The 16513-nt window shown below is 40.3% G+C and overlaps 1 protein-coding gene across 1 annotated transcript in view; it reads right to left on the minus strand.

Annotated features, from left to right (window-relative positions):
* Positions 1–545: 545 nt before the first annotated feature.
* The window catches only part of LOC149065202 (cell adhesion molecule Dscam1-like), a 50253-nt gene continuing 34285 nt past the window's right edge, over positions 546–16513 (minus strand). The window contains exons 16-23 of the mRNA XM_089254327.1: positions 15513–15683; positions 14305–14375; positions 11663–11903; positions 10462–10557; positions 10114–10296; positions 7530–7697; positions 6461–6663; positions 546–3158 (exon numbers count right to left, since the gene is read on the minus strand). Of these exons, the coding sequence (XP_089110453.1) occupies positions 3075–3158; positions 6461–6663; positions 7530–7697; positions 10114–10296; positions 10462–10557; positions 11663–11903; positions 14305–14375; positions 15513–15683 (1217 nt within the window). The 3' untranslated portion in view covers positions 546–3074. The remainder of the gene's footprint in view (positions 3159–6460; positions 6664–7529; positions 7698–10113; positions 10297–10461; positions 10558–11662; positions 11904–14304; positions 14376–15512; positions 15684–16513) is intronic.

The raw sequence follows: 16513 nt of genomic DNA on the forward strand, positions 1-16513 counted from the left end.
AGAGAAAATGTCTACATCGTTACCTTTGTGTCGCGGGGAGACAATTTTTACCATCATATCTTCCAAAGCCATCTCAGCCGATTTGCTGTTGTCGGAACCCGTACTGATGAATGTCCCACCAGCCATCGCTCTCCGAGTAATTCGCTTCAATACTTTGCCAACAGAGGAGAGTGAGGATATCGGCTTATATGACCTCAAGACCATGGGGGTTACGGCCTATCTTCAGGGAGGATAGAAGCTTTCCGATTTTGAAATGACTTGGGAAACACTCGATTGAGAGGCCTCTATTTGAGGCCTTAAGATGGAAATCATAGCTTTCAGGAGATTATAGTTTACACGGGACGGAATTGATCAACTGACACGGTATTTATTGTTTAGGTAGCCATGACCAATTCCGAGTTATAAATGAGAAGTATACGCCATTTTCTTTTGGATTCCTGAAAACCCATGGCTAATATTTCATGAAAAATTGAAAAATCATTGTTTTCTGTTGATATTTTTTGGTGTGATGTGATGTTTTACACATAATTAAATAGTACAAACAGTTAAAAAACAGTTCCGATTTATTAATATAACAGGTTTTTTTTTCCCCGACGGGTACATAATTATTTCACGTGGAAAAGCGCTGCTAGTTACATAAATAAATTGATGAAATGTATATACAAAATCGATATGCGTACATCTAAAGTATAAACTAATGAAAAAAAAAATACACTGATTGTACACATGCGATATTGCTGCCGGTATTTATCGCAATTCATAAGCAGGCATCAGCTGTGGATCATATTATACAGTTCGTTTCAATGGAATGTGGCTCATATTTTGGACGTAAATCCGATTGCGTAAATTATTGTGAAATTGCGCTTGAATATTGTGCTGAAAAAAAAAAAATCTATTACTTCATATCAGTATTCGTCAAAAAAATTTTCTTCTTCATGATGAGCGTACATCATTTTTTGTAACATTAAATACGTTTCAGCACGAGCTTATGACACAGCAGAAATGTGTTAGAAAAGCCCCTACCCTGATGTTGAAAACACTATATAATTCCCGAAGGTCCTTTGCCTTATGAAGAATGGATTCTATCTGACCGGCTGAGCTTAATGGGACTTATCCCACAGAACTGGAGTTAATATTCAAACGTAGCAACCCTTTGTAGACTCTCCTGCAATAGTTGCAAAAAACTTCTTTCTAAAAAATGTAATCGAATAACTATGGAGGTGAGATTTGTGTGACAGTCAAATCATTTGGGTGTGTAAAAAGAGGTAAAATAGAGAAAAAATGTATTATTTCCAGTTTTTCAATCTAATTTGATAATAGATGAATCCTCTGAAAATAACCATGTGTCAAGCTGCATGCGTAATGTTAGTCTCGGAAACAGATTTGTAAGGCTTGTTTAGAATGATTTCAGTACATCTGAGAGAGTCTTATAAGTTGCCGACATAAGCTAGACTCCGTAATTCCTTCCGTGAAGAAAATACTCAACTAAAACCATCTCACATTTATGACCGGTGTTATTTCAGGAAGGTCTAAGTTATCGCTACGGAATGAGGTTGCTGAGGCTGCTTGCACACTCTCCAGGAACAAAGACAACTGCATATTCAATATGTACAGTGGCCAAAGCACTGACAAACGCTGCTTCCTTTGAGTATGAACAAGAAGCAATGCATGTCGGGGCTTGAAGACACAACATATTCAGAGAGATATAAGAAAAACAGGAATCACGTGATACTAAAAAATAAGTTGTTTACAAGAACACGTGAGTGTATATCATTTAAAGCAAACCCACACACACACACAAATTGCATGCTACTTCATGGTAAAAACACGGAACAATAACGTGAAACATGCATAGTCGAGTCAAAATATTCAAACCACCTTGCTCTGACCCATAAAAAATATGCAAATGAGTGATGTTCCTAAAAAAACACGTGGAACATGTCGAAACAAATAAATGTCCCAAGTCCGAGGTTTTTCCTGCAGTTCGTACTTTATAGCGCCGCCCCGGAACGTGAGGAGAAGGCCCGCCCCATGGATGTTTGTCCCTTCGTGGCTTTTGCATAGCTTATATGTTCGGCTAAAAAAAAGCCGAATTGGCAGTAGATATCCTATCAACTTAAGAGGCCGTTGTAACAATGAAGTACCTTTGTTTCGTGATGCGGTCCTATATTGAGTCCCCTTTGAAATGGGACCTCAACAGGTCAAAATGGAAGATGAGCCGGTCTTAGTCTCACGTTCGATGCTTTATTTACCGTCACGTCAGAAAAGAACAGATTTATAATACGATACCTATTTGGAGTGGAATACCATTCTTGAAAAAAAGGCTGCCTGACGCCTAGGTAACCGCATTTTACCCTGCCATAATCGGCCCAACATCACATTGATAAAATAGATGGTTTTTATTGTTGCGACTCCACCCTGTATTTCGACTCTTATTGCAACCAAAAGAAGCAAAACAGGCGTACAGGTTACGCAGTTTTCGCTCTTGTACAACTGTATTTCTCACCCCTTGATCCTGTCTTTCATCAACTTCGTAATCACAGTGACGTGTCAATTCAACGAGACGTGATGGTACTTGAAGAGAAAATATTTTTGTCATAACCAGTACTAGCAAACAGCACCATTATTGTGTATTACGTGATGTATACAGGCTTGAATACAACATCAATCGAAGTATTATTAGCTTCTAAAACGGTCGCCGGGAAAGCAAAGAAACCGGTATCGACGTACTTTGTTACACAGTATATATACACACACATTGAATACATTTACCTCAAACACGTCTCTATGAAATTTCAGTACAAAAATTGTATAGTTATATTACAGATAGCGATCATATCTTGTTTGCATAAATTCGATAAAATACTTAATTCAGCATTTCCAGAGCATGTGATTAATTCTGTTCAATTCCAAACTTACATTCGTTTTTTTTTTTCAATCACATTTAAACAATGTTATTCGAAGTACTTTTTTGGCCATCTCAGAAGTTCGTCGTTTCTCACGGAATAGGTTCAAGTATCAATTATGTATAAACTATTATATAGTTATTATGGAATCCTACACTGCCCTGTAGTTCACTGAGCGCTGTCGTAAATGTGAAGGCTCTCTCGTTTCTTCGCTGATCCCGGTTTTGATGGCAGAGGCCTGTCTTGTACGTTCTGGAAGAGAATCGACATTGGAAATTATGCTTACCAATGATAGAATGTGATTTATATTAATAATTTATCCTCATAATTACTTATACTATCACAGTAACTGATTAAAGTGAATTACTCATATAAGGGGGCCTTTCAAGTATTAAGTCAGCCATTTTTGCCCCCCTACCCCCTCCTTTCCCAGCAAAATTTCATCTCTGCCCCCCTACTTCCTATTGGTGGGATCAGAGACTGTACGTGGGGAGAGGGCACATGGAGGGGATGCCCCCCCCCCTTCCCAAACGATCAAAAAATATTTTTAATCAAAATTGCAAAAGAAAATACCTTTATATGTTATTATAATCAATTTCTGTTAATTCCAATGCTATTCCAAGGCCAAGAACTCAAAATTTCCTTATGAAATTCATTGTGACCTACTCTCTGAGCATATGATGATAAATTCTTGGCCCGTGGACCAAATGCGGCCCGGAGTGTTATCTGATGTGGCCTGCCCCTTCAAACCTAATTTTGTAAAAATGAACTAAGCGACATATTTATAGATAGCTTAGGCACAATTCCAGAGCATTTAGGCGGCCCATAGCACATTTTCTGATCACTCAAGTAGGCCCGTGGCCGCTTTTTTCAGATCACACAAGTACGCCTGTTGCACATTCACAGATCACTTAAGTGACTCGCGACAATTCCAGAACACTTAAGCGATCCGTGGCACATTTAGAAATCTCTCGAGTGACAGTTGGCACAGTTTTAGAGCACATAAGCGACCCCAGTGCGACTCTACATCACTCAAGTTACCCCCGGCACATTCCCAGATTACTTAAATGATTGATGAATGGCAATCACTTAAATGATGCGTGGCACAGTTCGAGAGCGGCTCAAACGCATTTCTAGATCACTCGAAGGATCCACGAAACATTTAGAGATCACCAAAGTGGCTCTCTAGGAGACATCAATAGGGAGATTATTAGTTCAGGATGCCAATATTTCATGTTTTTATAAAGGGCGGTTGATGACGTAAGCATCATCCAAACCCCTTCCCCCCTTGTCATTAAAAGTCAGCAAATCAGAAACCCCCTCCCCACATCATGGATGATGGCATAATACTTGAATGACCCCTAAAGTAAATTCCGTTTTGAGTTCTAAAAGATACTAGTGTACAAATTCCATCTGGTGTACCTCAAGGATCGGTAGTTGTACCGATTTACGAAGTACGAAAGCCTGGATAACCAAGCGGAGATCGAGATGTTGTTCGGAAAGAAAATTCACATTCCCCTGTGGGGAATCGAACCACCAATCTCTCACTGTCCGGGCGAGTGTTGTAACCATTGAACTACAGAGGACAGGCATTTCCAATCCTTAGAGCATATGCATGAATGCTGAACGGGACTGCGCATGGACAGCCTCCTAGCTCAGCTAATAGCCCTTACGCTTGGTTATCCAGGCTTTCGTACTTCGTATGAAAAGCGGAGAGTGACATCGTTTCTCTCTATAAACTCCTTTGTTGGCAAAAGCAACTTCCCTTCCGTTTCATTAACTGTGGTTAGTAAAGTACTGCAATAGCGATGTCACATTTAACAAATTAATGAATAAGAAGACAATAAATGTAATTTAAACAAATAATTATGCAATAAAACATTAATTTAACCCGATATCAGACCCTTCCAGCTCTCATAGACCACAATGTTATTAAACCCTCGTTTATTCGTCGCTAATTTCGGTTAACTCATCACTATGAAAAAGTATGAGAAAGAGGAACAGACTATTTTTATGGCTCCCATTAAAAAAAAGGGATTGTTAACAGCATTGTCATATGCTTAAAAGTCACCATGAAATCGTATATACCCAAACGGAACAGTTTAAGTAACGAAAGTTACGCTGGGGAAGTTCATTTGCCGAATAAGGTTTTTACAACGTTGGGGACTGTTCAGGCTAGATCTCATTTCTGCCTGGGCTCCATTGGAGAAACTGGACAAACCGCGAGACACCCAAGCTCTGCCGCAAGAAGCAACGTAAGCACTTCGGCCCCCCCAGGGCATCTCCGGCAAAACCAAAATTTATTGATACGTCAAAGATTACATATAGTGCAAGGAAATCAAAATTTATGTAAATCGAGGAATCAAATTAATCAAGTTAAAGTCAAAATGCAACGTGGGCACGGATAATAAATAATCATAGAAAGCATGGGCTCTACTAATTTAGGGCTTGAAATTTAAACAAAATATCTTTGTTGAAAAAAATGATATATTCTTTCCCAAGTTGAGTGCATCTGTTTACTTTTCCCTGCCCAGGGCCCCTCCACCAAGTCAAAAGTGTTCGAGATTACTTTGTAGTTGTATCATGAACTACTGATGAATTCAAACACCAAAATTAAATTTGATGTATATGTAAAATTAATGTGCAAGAAAAGCTTCTTATTCAAACAGTTGTTCTGTTAGTCTATAAATTAAAAATTACTAGTATAAATCAAAGTGTGCAGTACATTTCACCACAATAATTTAAGTAATAAGAGATCTATAAGTTTTATTAATATATTGTTATTTTGATTCATTCTTTAATAAATGTCATATTACTTTAAATTTATACGATTTTCATAACATCGCACATTAAAACTGACGGAACTCCGCCTAAGTCGTCACTCCGCTTAAGCCGTCATAATTTTTCGGTAACTTGAGGTGACGACTTATCGAGGTTTTACTGTATTTACACCTACTGGGCCGATATACTTCGTTCTTTATGTCTTTCTTCCAGGTCTACAGAAATAAGAAGATTTACGTGTATCGCAAGAACAGTGATGTCATAGAGTCGAGAGCATTTTACTAGCTTTTAGCTACTGCTCGCTTCCCTGTCCCAGCTTTCTTCATCACATTATGAGAATTAACTGTTCGACCGTGTTCATTCAAACTGTTTTCTTTCCCTGAATTTGTAATATACGTAATTTAATTGTAAATTCTAATTTGTATAGTATTATCGTAATTGACTGGGGACAAATAAATTATGCTATGTTTAGCTAGGCTGGATAGTACGGAGACCGGTTAGTCGAGAGTCTAATGTATGGGTAATACCCTTTCGAGAGCATATGGAGCTTTTCGAAAATTTTCGTCAATTTCGCTCAAAAAACAATTCGAAAAAATTGTTTCCGCCGATTAATGTTACAGGTATTGCCTAAAAATGCATGGCACCTATTTTTTCAGCGACCGTTGACAGTGCTGAGTGGCCGCCACAAATCACGTAAACTACCACACGGAAGCAGTAAAAGCGCTTCACTTAATGTTTGAACTCGACCGTCAAAAAGGATGCATGATATATACCTGAGGAAGAAAGGCTTTCATTTCTTGCTGTCGGTCTTCCTTCATAAGTTCGTTCAGGTCTTCGGCCATCTGCACCGTAGCGTAAGGAGTCGGGAAATGCAGTAGATTGCCATCGGCATAAACTGGCAGAGATCTGGTCTTGTCGATGTCGACGTATCTCTGTGTTGCGGCTGCGTAGATGTAACGCTTATCCTCCTGGATCGCTACAATGTTAATGAGTGAAATTCGACATGAATATATGCAAAATATTCCAGAAGTGATATCTAGTCAGAAGTTTAAAACCGTCACTTAAATATTCACTGGCTCAATGCGGTCCGATTTTCCGATATCAAGTGAGATTGATTCTTAGGAGATGGGATGTTAGCAGACTTGACATATTCTATTTACCATTTGACATTTGGTGAGGTGAATGCTAAACGGTTGGTCTCTTAGCTGAACTGATATACAGTACCGCATTTTGTTATCATGTGAGGTGGACCCGACACTACTGAGCAGTGATGGTAACTTTGTCAAGCAAAATTTCCCTTTTGACTAAATTTTTCCGAAATTTGTGCTGCCATCTATCGGTGGAAATATCTAGTCAATTATTTTGCGCTAGAAAAGCATTGGTTTTGCATTTATATATATATATTTTTCAACAAAAATGCTTTTGTTTGATGACTTCTCAAAACTTCCCACAAACGCCAAGAAATTTCTCATGTGGAACAATTTTGGCCAATTTCTCCCACGAGTTACCATCACTGCTACTGAGCCTGCCAGCTGAATTGAAAAACCATTATTTGTCATTGAGTGAGGTGAATGCGATACGACTTATCTCGGACATACCGCCATTCGCCATCAAGTGAAATGAATGCGACAACGGTTGGTCTCTCTCAGCTGAACTGACGGTGTTCTCAGGCAAATTCCCAGACCGTCACTAACCATCGAGTGAGGTGAATGCGACATGACTGGTCTATCGGTTAAACTGGCAGACGCGTCATTTACACAGAGACGTGACTGGTGACACCCTTGAGGTTTGACCAATAAAAAAGAAATTTTGAAAAAATAAGATAAAAGCGTCATTTCTTACCTCTTTCTAAGTTCCGCCTAGACTTAGCTTTCATCACCCAAATGCAAACGGCGACTATAACGACCGTGACAGCTAACAGGGACGCTAATATAGGGATTAGAAGCGACACGTCCATGTTGAACACTTGCTCTGGAGCACCAGACAGCAATACAATCTGCTCGTGTGGACCTGCAAGACAAACGACGCGACTCAGGCACAGAAATACTACTTTGCATGATATTTGATGTCACGTAGTCTTTAACACTACAACGACGAATAGCGGTCATTTTGACAGTTTTAAGAAAAAAGTAACAAATTATTTTCCTTTAAAACAGTCTTAAAACAGTATCTATACAGTCTCTGTGTGACTTATTTTTACAATAAACTCTTGTTCGTGTACCATTTTTTTTGGAATTTTTGACAAAAGGGCTTGTCATGACAAAGATTAATCAGGTATTTTGTTACTTTAAAAATAGGTTTGATTGTGATTTCTTGAGCTGTTATAATTCGTGGCTTCATTTTCACTTGGCAGTCCTAGCGACAAGGTTTGGAATGTAATACGCTTGAGAAATTTGCGAAGATATTGTATGTACGTAATGAAAAAACCGTGAATAGCCGCCAAATCCTGAGCAATGTAAAATACATACGAAAGATAGCTTTTAGATAACGATCGCATTGTGCACTGATTGAATTCATTCTGTCGAAAACATCAACGACAGTAATTAGTAGAGTAATAAAACTTCATATAATTTCTGGTAGGAATCGCCTATGTCCGCAATTTCAGTTTTGTTCGTGCTTGGTATTTAAGACCTCGATACTTTCATGCCTTAAGCATGATGTGTGATAAAATAATCGCTCCACATACCATCCAGTAGGGCCACTAGGCTGGAAAATATGGTGTGCCCCCGCCTCTATAGAGAATTTAGTGTGAAGAAACACAAAAATAATAATCGTCTCGTCCCCCTCCCCATCCGGGCTGTAGCCCTGTCCATGGGTAAAATCGTGAAAAATGAAGATTCCTTTCATTGTGCGACATTCTACCAGCGAATGCTATGCAGTAGAAATGCAAAGATCCATAGAGACGCCAAATGAATAACGTACGACGACGAGCGTCTTCAAAAGAATACCTTCAAATGGTGTAAAATGGATACTGGAAAAAAGCAAACACCACAATAGAACATGCTTCTTCGATATTAATGGTTGCATAAGAAGACTGTCCATTTCAGCGTGGTTTTTAATCATTGTAGTTGAATATCTAAGCATAGAACTCTCTAAAGCGATACTACCTACCGACGTTCTATAGGTAGAACTTCATTTCTACCGACGTTAACAAACTAGAATACATTTTATGCTTTAGGGATTTAAGAGCCTTAACAAGATGAGATAAGTCACGAAATTTCAAAAACCTGAGATAAACCGTTTGGATGTAATCGCATGCCAAAGTACTGTAGCTTTGCTGTCAAAATGACCTGTTTCGTCATTTTAGTGTTAATATGTTGCATGTAAAATCAACACGTACCAATTGGCTATTGAGACCTCAGCCGGTGATTGTATGCATTAGTGTGAAACACATTATTGACTTCAATTAACACGGGGGGCCTTCAACGTATGGCCCGCGGGCCACATTTGGCCCTCGGAGTTTTTTTGTCGCTGCCCGCCGTCATTTTGAAAACATTGAAAAAATATAAATTCTAAAATTAGTGAAAGGAATAACTTCGGAATTAATGAATTTAGAATTAATATTAATTAATTAATTCTAAAATTCATGAAAGAATTCATTCAGGAATAAATTGATGAAAATTTCAGAATTGATGAATGAAATAATTTCAGAATTGATGAATGAAATAATTTCAGAATTGATGAATGAAATAATTTCAGAATTACCGAAATAAATAATTACAGAATAATTTAGTGATTTCAGATTAAAACTAATCAGTTATTGATCAGAAACTTTGATCAATTTATTCCTGAATTATTTCTTTCATGAATTTAATTAATTAATAGTAATTCTAAATTTATTAATTCCGAAGTTATTCCTTTCATTAATTTTATAATTTATCTTTTTTCAATGTTTTCAAAAATTCCCAAACTAGAATTGGTGAAAAAAATTACTTCAGAACTAAATATAAAGATTAATAATTATAAAGGCTGGTATTACACTATAAAACTTTGATAAAAATTCTTTTATAAAACTTGAAAAATGTAACCAATAAACACATCTGTTACATTCGAGCGAACTTAACTGATCCGCCTATCGGTTGCATTTTTCAAGTTTTATAAACGAACTTTTATAAAACTTTTATAGTGTAATCCCGGCCTAATAATATTATTTTACAATGAAGTCTTGAATACTTTTGCTCCTGTTCAACTTGAGCCCCGTTGGCCCCCTTCTATCAAGATGTCACTGTAAATTATATGAATAAGCCCATGTAAATCTGTAAATGTGTGGATTTATGTATGAATTGGTGGCCCGCGGGCTTCGTAAGAAATGCCAATTTGGCCCATGGTGTCTGTCTGAAAGATTGAAGACCCCAGCATTAAAGACACATGAGTTATATAGAGTGAACATGTAAGAAATATTCTGGTATAATCATGATGTTCATACCTTGTGTTTTGACAGTGACTACGTCACTAGGGTCACCCTCACCGTAGTCACTGTTGGCGGTGACGTACAGCTGATACAGCGACGAGGCCTGCAGGCCATTCAGCGTGTACGAAGTCTCCATGGGCGAAGTGACGGCCACACGCTGCCAGCTGTCGCCTTTCTTTCTGTAATGTATCGCGTGACCTGAAGAGAGACAGAAAAGGAGCCAAACAATTAGTTCTATGGTGTCATAACCGAAGATTTATACAGTCCATAAGTTCAACGTATATTACAGTTCAGTCGGAGACAGTTTAAAATCCAAAGTTATTACACCCGAATGATGATTCTGGATCACGTGATGGCGATTACCTGAAACGGGGATCTTGTTATCTGCCGATCTCCATTGGATTTTGATGGAATTCTCTGAAGTTGCCACGACGAAAACGACTGGTGCTAGTGGAAATTCTGCGATGGAGAGAAATGAAGTCAGTTATCGTTATTGGGTGTAAACAACTAAGTAGCACTAGGTTCATGCACACAGGTATTCGAAAATTAAGAGAATGAAAACATTTTTCTTCGAATTTCTTAAAAAATACTGACCCCCAGAACTAGAAAATAACTCAATATCACCGATTCGGAATAACCCAATCGTGAATTAGAAGTTTAAAACTAGGTGGCGCTGCGACAGCCGTATTAGAAAGCTGTTTGCTGCTACTTCGTTCGCACACGTCGGTAGTTTTCATATGGCGCGCATTTTGTTGAATGCTATATAAACACTGCGGTCAAATGAGTCATCGCCGGCGTTTGGATGACGGAATGAATAATTGGTGTACTGCAAACAAGACAATCCCGAGCTCAAGTTGCCATGTAACGCCTAGTCTTTTCTGTAATTTGTGAAGAGAGTTAAAGGAGAGTGGTTTGATCTACAGACTGCTTCGGCAAGGGCGTCCAAGAGTGATGGAAAGCCAATGAAGATTGGTATTTGGTACTTTCAAGCCAGTCGCTAGTGGATTAGCTAGTCGTGCAGCTCTCTCGTGAGGTCAATGCTATCACCGGAACGGCAGTTTTAAGGGTCATTTTCCACTTATCGCAAGGGGAGCATATGACCAGGAACCCCATGATTTTTTAAGCCCCCAAAAATGTAAACATAATGCTGATTATGATTCTGACGTCTTGTTAAAGATCTCATTACTGGGAGGATTGAAAAAGTGGCAAACCATTATAAAGGCATAAACTATTATACATATACTGAGAGCATCGAAGAAGTGACAAACCATTGTAAGGGCATATACACGTCTTAAACGCATTGCTAGTGAACCATGGTAACCAAAGTAAATGTTCGGAAAGCGATTGTTGAGGCCGAAAAACCACTGTTGCCCTACGTTTTTTTGCCCATTTGGGGCATTTGCCCTGCTCTGATGAAATTTTAAAGTAGCCTATCGTTTAACTCGGGTCCCATTTGGTATATATGAAAAATTTGGTGACGATCAATCTAAAATTGTAGATTTGTATAGAGAACACAAACACACAGAAAATCAATTTTATATATATAGATAGATGCAGTACTTACCGCCGTTCAAAGTGCTGACGATAACTTCCTGAGAAGGCGGACTGCTTCCGGCACCGTTGAAAGCCTTCACGATGACGCTGTACTCGGTGTCTTTCCTGAGGCTGGTTATCATGTGCTCCTGAACCCCACCGGGGATGTACTCGACCGTCTTGAACGAATAAGGGTGGTTCGAATCTCGAGTCGCCCTGTATCCTACGTAATATCCCCTCAGTTTACCGTTCCATTCGTTCTTGGGTGGAGCCTGCAATTTCAAACGGAACCGTAAGACATCGTAATACGTAGCGTACAGTGAAATTTGATGACTGAAATGGATACAATATACACTGTTTCGTGTAAAAAAAGAATCGTCCCGGGGGCCCCACGGGCAGTGCTGGTCCACAACTAGATGCTTGGTCAGCAGGGCAAGCACGCATTTTGACTAGCCCTTGTAATCTTGAAAAAAAGGTAAAAGGGTGAAATTTGTTTGCCCCCCCCCCCCCTCCACCGCCTCTGGTCCGGTGCACTATATCCCGCTTATCCCACTTCCCCAATCGCATCTGCTGTAAACTAAATTGTTAAGGAGAGCTTGAGGGATGTTGTCTCATTCGTCCTTTAAAATGATTTCGAGTTCCTGTCCTGAATGAGGTCTGAGCAAATACAAGTGGTTCTCAACCGGGGGACGGGGCAGCCCGTCAGTTGGAGACCTGGTTATGGCCCCTTGTGGTTTTGGGATATTCTAAGGGGTACCACGGCAGAAAATTAAGTGAACGGGGAGTCATGACAGGTGCTGAGGGGTGGGGGGCACAGAGAGCTGTGGGAAAAAGTGTGACCACTTTTTAGCTAAACTGTCCTTAGAACAGGGTCATCTTAACGCATATACCAATCCAGACATTATCCATTGGACCTCATATCCACAGGGTGCCTACTCAGTGCCATCTTAACTCATGAGACCCGGTGAGCAAGGTGTGTTTCTCATAAGTTCAGGCAATGGGCAAGTATGAATTTTTGGGGCCCCCCTTTTTATATTTTGCGTTCTTTGAGGCAGAAGCGTTGGTAGAATTAAGGCCGTGGTTATAATGCGTAAAGCAGCTAATTTCACAGCCCTGAAAATTGTGGGTTTTTTGAGGACGTGCCTTGTTTGTTCAACGAAAAACAGGCCTTGCCTGATGGGGGGGTTAGATCTAGTTACAATTTTCGAGAGTGAGTATGTTGACAGTTACTTATAGTCAGGTAGGGAAGCCCTAGAAAAATTACTTTGCTATGATGCTGTTAAGAACACGCTGGCCCTACATGATGAGATCTGGTACTGAGATAGATATACTTGTATGGTTTTCAAGAATAAATGCACAAATATGTAAGCTTTTACTTCCATCTCCAGAACATTACTTTACCTGGGGGGGGGGGGTGGACCGTGATGTTGAGACGGCCCTGCATAGAACCATCTCAAAGAGAGAACTCCCAACCAGGGATCCGGAGACTGACGTTCCTTTTTGTTCATCATACACACACATTTACTTAAAAAAGTCAATTCAATAAGTACAAAGTCTTTCGCTCCGGAATGAGGGTAAGTGGGGTCCTCGGTATAAGGGGGGCCCCCATAGGCTGAGAAAGGTTGAGAAACACCGCTCTATGGGATTTTGGTCCGGTCAATATGCAGGCCACACAGGGCATGCGCTCTATATTTTTACTTTCCAGTGTGCATCCACTTCATCTGTCCCGTGCAGACGAGAATTGTCATCCATGTATCGAATGTCTGGAACAACTGCACTGCGGAAAAGATGGACATGGCCCAGGAAAATCTCGGTGCAATACCACTGTGATTTTACGGTACTCATCAAAGATATGAAGCGGAATTCTGTCATTGGTGCAGGACACCTGCCCACACCATTACTCTTTGGCCCATAGCGATCAATTTTCTGCTGATGGTAACAAGTCCCCCGCTCTCTGCAGCAGCTGGTGTCCAGAATCACTGTTGTTGCAATTCGTCAGAGAACATGACTCTGAACCTACTGTTGCTGGTGATCCCAAAGAATATGCTTCATTACACCAACGTCATCTTTCTCGTCAGTGATGTACAGATGACGTAGCAGAATGCATTTTACAGGTTTCCGTGCATGTAAACCAGCACTATTCAAATGCTAAAAAATGCGCGCGTTCCAGTAGTGTCTGTCCAGCTCAGCCCAACCCTTCGGGGTGAAGTGTTTATATCCCTCATGGAACAGAGCGAGGGTCATGTCTGGTCTTACAGTGGCGTTAACGAGGTCTACTAACTGGTCTACGGCCAGAAGGGGTCGCCACTAGACTGACATATCTATCCTACTGAGGTGTGGTGATCCTCCCACGGCCTCTAGCACTTGGCAGAGGTGTTACTCAAAGACTTAACACCCTCTTCGAACCATACATGAACTTAAAATCGCGTTGGAGGCGCGAATGGGACAAAAAGTCCCTCATCTCTCTTGAACAATTAAGTGGATGGCATGCACGAGAGATACCAAATTTGCACATTTGGCATCTCTCGTGCATTAAGTATACAATGTTAATAGTATACAATACAAGCAGTATATAATATAGTAGTATTATTGTCAAGCAGTATGTTATACAATGTAATAAAGGACTGACTCTCTCTCTCACACACAAAAGTTAATAAAGGTGTGTACAAATACCTTCCACGTCACAAGAAGAGATGTTGCTCCTTTTACGTCGACATTCAAATCCATCGGTGCCCCAGAAGGCTCTGAAATGAACACAATTGTCGATATGGTTAAGTCGGTTTGTAATAGTCACGATTGCGGAAAATTCACCGACAAGCAATTGATCGACAGTGTGAGTGAGTGTGACAGCAAGCGAGTGAGCTCAGCTGAGTGAGCCATTGAGCAAATAGTCAGGGAGTTAGTGAGTGAGCAAGTGAAGGGACGGGTGAGTCACTCATACGGTCGTTCACTCACTCGGTCATCGATTCACCCAATCGCTCGCTCAATCAATCACTCACACGGTCAGTTACCTGGTCATGAATATGTTTACTCATTCATCTACTTGGTCATTCATCGCTCAATCATATGTTCATTGTCTCGCTCATTCCCACAGTTACTCAGTCACTCTCACACGGTTCTCTCTCACTTGGTCACTTAGCCATTCACACATAAGGTCACTCATTGTCCTATGTCAATGAGTCTATGTCTATTTGATGTCCTATGTCTATTTAATCATTCGGTCCCTCACGCATTACTCAATCCTTCCCTAGCTTACTCGCTAGCTCATTCACCAACTCATTAGTGACTCGCTAGCCCATTCACCAACTCATTAGTGACTCGCTCGGTCACTCATTCACTAGCTCAGGGGTTCTCAAACTGTGCGCCTCTAGCTTTTTCAGCGGCGGCTCGACAAAGGCTTTTCGAAGAGTTTCTTTGTTGATCCACTCTGGGGAGCCACGGATAAGCGTCGATTAGGGATATGGGGCACCACGGGTGAAAAAGTTTGAGAACCCCTTCACTAGCTTATTCCACAGCTCACTCACCGATTCATTCGATCACTCATTTACTCACGAATTCACTCAAATAGCTCAATTACTCGGTTATTCACTCACTGGTGACGAACTGTCGTCGGGGAATTTTTCTTATCCGTGAATCGCGTGACGGTGAATTTTCCGCAAATTTGTAATAGTATATACTGTTGATCCTGCTTACAACGTTCCCGTTTATAACGTTTTCCAGCTTAAAAGACTTAAAAGTTTCGTGGTAGCAGCACCATTACGATTTCCCGTTTTAAGTGTTTTCCACTTACATTTTTTCGTTACGGTTTTTTGAAGAGAAAAAAAACGTTATAAGTGGGATCCACTGTGCAGTTCGTCACACAGCAAAGTGGCAACACGTACCTTCCTCTCCTGTACTGAACACGACCACATCGGACGGCTCGCCCCGTCCGACAGTATTTTCAGCGATGACGGCGAGTCCGTAATTAGTGCCAGGATGTAGGTCTTTGATGAGAGCAGAGGTCTGAGCACTGGTCACTGCTTTCTCTTCGAGTCTGTGTCTTCCACCGGAAACTGCTAATTATAATATTATACACACATGTACATTGGTTGTCGAAATTAAGAGACTATATACAACGGTCATAGTACGCACTCATGATCGTCATTAAGGCTCGGGAATACCCGAAAACCTACGTTGCGAAATCGGACATGACTAATAATACGGAACATGGTCCTGTTTGACTCTCACGATAGGTGCACTAGTTTCTGTCCCGCGAGTGATAGCCATATGGTATGTCTCACCATACTATGACTGAAAGGTTGTGGTTGAGGCCACTTAGTTTAAGACGTTCTCTGATAGATGTGTGGCACCCAAGCATCCTTAGACAGTTGTGTTTGTTGACAGCTGTCCTCTCAGGCACCTCAATAGTTGTCACCTAATCCTAATAAAAAATCCTTAGATAGACATATGGGACCTAAAAATTCCCTTAGACAAGTGTATAGGAACTAAAAATATTTTGACAGACACCTAAACATGCTTTGACAGCTTTATGGAACTTAAAAGTTCTTAGACAGGAGTTTGAGAACATCTTTAAGCTAGTATATGACACCTAAACCTCCTTAAACAAGTAGGTATATGAAACCTAAACATTTTAAGACAGGTGTCTGACACCTAAACACCCTTAGATAGGTGTGCTATCTAAATACCTTTTCACGTGAATCTTTAGGTGTGTGACACCTAAAGATTCTTAGGCAAACAAGAGATATTAAAAAAACCTTAGATGTGCGGCATTTAAATATCCTTGACATTATTTGTGGTGCGTGGATCACATAGGTATCGCAGGTGTATGGCACTTGAAAATGCTTAGACATGTTAAGCAGCAGACCTAAATATCCTTCTACAA

The sequence above is a fragment of the Pholcus phalangioides genome, unplaced genomic scaffold (genome assembly GCF_987345545.1).
Source record: "Pholcus phalangioides strain wild (caught in Gottingen) unplaced genomic scaffold, Ppha-v1.0 ptg000041l_1, whole genome shotgun sequence".
NCBI classification, from domain to species: Eukaryota; Metazoa; Arthropoda; class Arachnida; order Araneae; family Pholcidae; genus Pholcus; species Pholcus phalangioides.